Source organism: Gossypium arboreum, chromosome 3, assembly GCF_025698485.1.
Source record: "Gossypium arboreum isolate Shixiya-1 chromosome 3, ASM2569848v2, whole genome shotgun sequence".
Lineage (NCBI taxonomy): Eukaryota > Viridiplantae > Streptophyta > Magnoliopsida > Malvales > Malvaceae > Gossypium > Gossypium arboreum.
Window position 1 is genome coordinate 2,749,346 of NC_069072.1, and position 2,702 is coordinate 2,752,047.

General features: G+C 36.0%; 1 protein-coding gene across 1 annotated transcript; it reads left to right on the forward strand.

The window, feature by feature from the left end:
- Positions 1-1,639, forward strand: LOC108475683 (gallate 1-beta-glucosyltransferase 84A24-like). Its single transcript, XM_017777670.2, has one exon. It carries the CDS (start codon positions 45-47, stop codon positions 1,464-1,466), a length of 1,422 nt encoding a protein of 473 aa, XP_017633159.1. The 5' UTR covers positions 1-44; the 3' UTR covers positions 1,467-1,639.
- The last annotated feature ends 1,063 nt before the right edge of the window (positions 1,640-2,702 follow it).

Genomic DNA, 2,702 nt, shown 5'->3' on the forward strand with positions numbered 1-2,702 from the left:
TGCTCAATAGATAATTCGCATCTTTCTCTTCTTTTAAGCGTAGAATGAGTACTGAACCTCTGCTTCATGCGTTTCTTGTTTCATTTCCAGCCCAAGGCCATGTAAACCCTCTACTAAGACTCGGCAAGCGCCTTGCCTCCAAGGGTTTGCTTATCACACTATCTACCCCCAAAGTCTTCGGCAAACAGATGGCTAAAGCCAACAACATCACTGACGACCAGCTTATCCCTGTGGGCGATGGCTTTCTCCGATTTAAATCGTTCCAGGATGGTTGGGACGACGACGACCCGAGACGCGCACACCTCGACCAATACATGCACCAACTGGAGCTCGCAGGCAAACCAGCGATTTCAGCTATGATCAAGAGATACGCCGAGCAAAACCGTCCCGTTTCTTGCTTAATCAACAACCCTTACATTCCTTGGGCATCTGATGTTGCTGAAAGTCTCGGCATCCCTTCTGCAATGCTTTGGGTGCAGTCTTGCGCGTGTTTCGCCGCCTATTACAATTACAATCTTGGGTTAGTGCCGTTTCCTAGTGAAACTGATCCTGACATTGATGTTCAGTTACCGTCCATGCCACTTCTCAAGCACGATGAAGTTCCTAGCTATTTGCGCCCTTCAACTCCTTTTGCTTTCTTGAGGACGGCCATTCTTGGTCAATTTAAGAAACTTGATAAGCCATTTTGTGTATTAATGGACACTTTCCAGGAACTAGAACCTGAAATAGTTGAATACATGTCCAAATTTTGCCTTATAAAGACTGTTGGTCCATTGTTCAAATATCCGGAAGTACCAAACAGCACGATCCGTTGTGACATGATGAAACCCGACGACTGCATCGAGTGGCTCAACTCCAAACCGGCCTCCTCAGTGATATACATCTCGTTTGGTACCGTTGTTTACTTGAAACAAGAACAAGTGGATGAAATAGCTAAGGCGCTGTTAGCCACTGGTATCTCATTCTTGTGGGTAATGAAACCACCAGCAAAGGAGCTTGGCCTTCCATTCCACACTTTGCCTGAAGGGTTTTTGGAGAAAGCGGGTGACAATGGCAAGATCTTGCTATGCAGTCCGCAAGTGAAAGTGCTGACCCACCCTTCAGTTTCCTGCTTCGTGTCGCATTGCGGTTGGAACTCGGCGTTGGAGGCGCTTTCATGTGGTGTGCCCATCATTGCGTTCCCTCAATGGGGCGATCAAGTGACAAATGCTGTTTACTTGGTCGATGTGTTCAAAACCGGCTTGAGAATGGGCCGCGGAAAGGGCAAAAAAAGGATAACTCCAAAAGAGGAGGTGGCAAAATGCTTTGTGGAAGCAACGTTAGGGCTGAAGGCAAAGGATTTGAAGAGCAACGCTTTGAAGTGGAAACTAGCGGCGGAGGCAGCAGTCGCAGACGGCGGTTCCTCTGACAGGAACATGCAAACTTTCATTGATGAGGTGAAAAACAGATGCAGAGCAAAACAATGAATCACCTTGACGACATTGATGCTGATGCTATGAATTTTGTGACTAAGTACCTAATGCAGGAGCATCTACCGGGCCCCTAGTTACTTTAGCCGAACTTGAAGAGTTTGGGCATTGAAAGTCTAATGGGCCACAACATGAAAAAGCTTAATTTAGAATTATATTTAAAGTTTGAACTTGTACTTCCTTTAAAAGATATGTTTTTGGAACATTATACTAATTTCGTGAGATGTTATGTAACAAGCTAAACTAAAAAATTAAATTAAAAATAAATAACTAAAAATCAGTATGCATACGTATAAAATTACATTTTGAAACACATTTGTATAAAAATTTATAACCTATGAATAATTATAAACTATCTATGGCATGTAAAAATTAGAGGTTTCACATTATAAAAAATAAACAAAGAATGTTTTCTTGAAGTCTAATTATTAACGTTGTTAAATGTGTTGGTATGTCATTTTAAATAAAAAATACTTGATAATAATATTATTAAAAAAATAATGTAATGAACTTGAATTTAACAAAATAGTTTTAATAGTATTAAAAGTTAAATTAAATTCTAAAATTTAAAAATATAAAACTAAATTTCAAATGTACGAAAATTGTAATTGTTATTAAATTCTTTCAAAAGAGCTATTAAGGCTCCGTTTGTTTCACTGAAAATGATTTTCGGAAAATAGTTTCTAGAAAATGACTTATTTTTTTAGAAAAAGTTAATATTTTATGGTGTTTGGAGGAATCTGTATAAAATATTTTCTGTTGTTTGACAAATCTCCTGAAAATATTTCATAAAAGTTGTTTTCAATGAAACATACATTTGAGATTTTATTATCTTTTCATTGTTTAATTGATTTTATTTCATAAAGCTTATTTATATTTTAATTAATCTTAATTGTTAATTTTGTAAATTAGGTAATATATATAAGTTTAAGTTTAATTAAGTTGAAAGTGGTAAATATTTATTTTGAATATTATTTGGATGAGTAAGTTGAAAAATATTTAATTTGGTAAAAATTGAAGTAAGGACTAAATTGTAAAATTTTGAATTCTAAGGGTTTGAGTAGCGAAATCTAAAACATTGATGTAGTAACTAAATTATATGATTATGAAATATGAAAATTTGGAAAGTTGAGCATAAAATAGTTAAGTTTGAAACTATAGCGGTTAAATTGTAAAGACTTCAAAACTTGAGTTTTAGGATTAATTTATATTATTTGATAATTAAAAATTTTT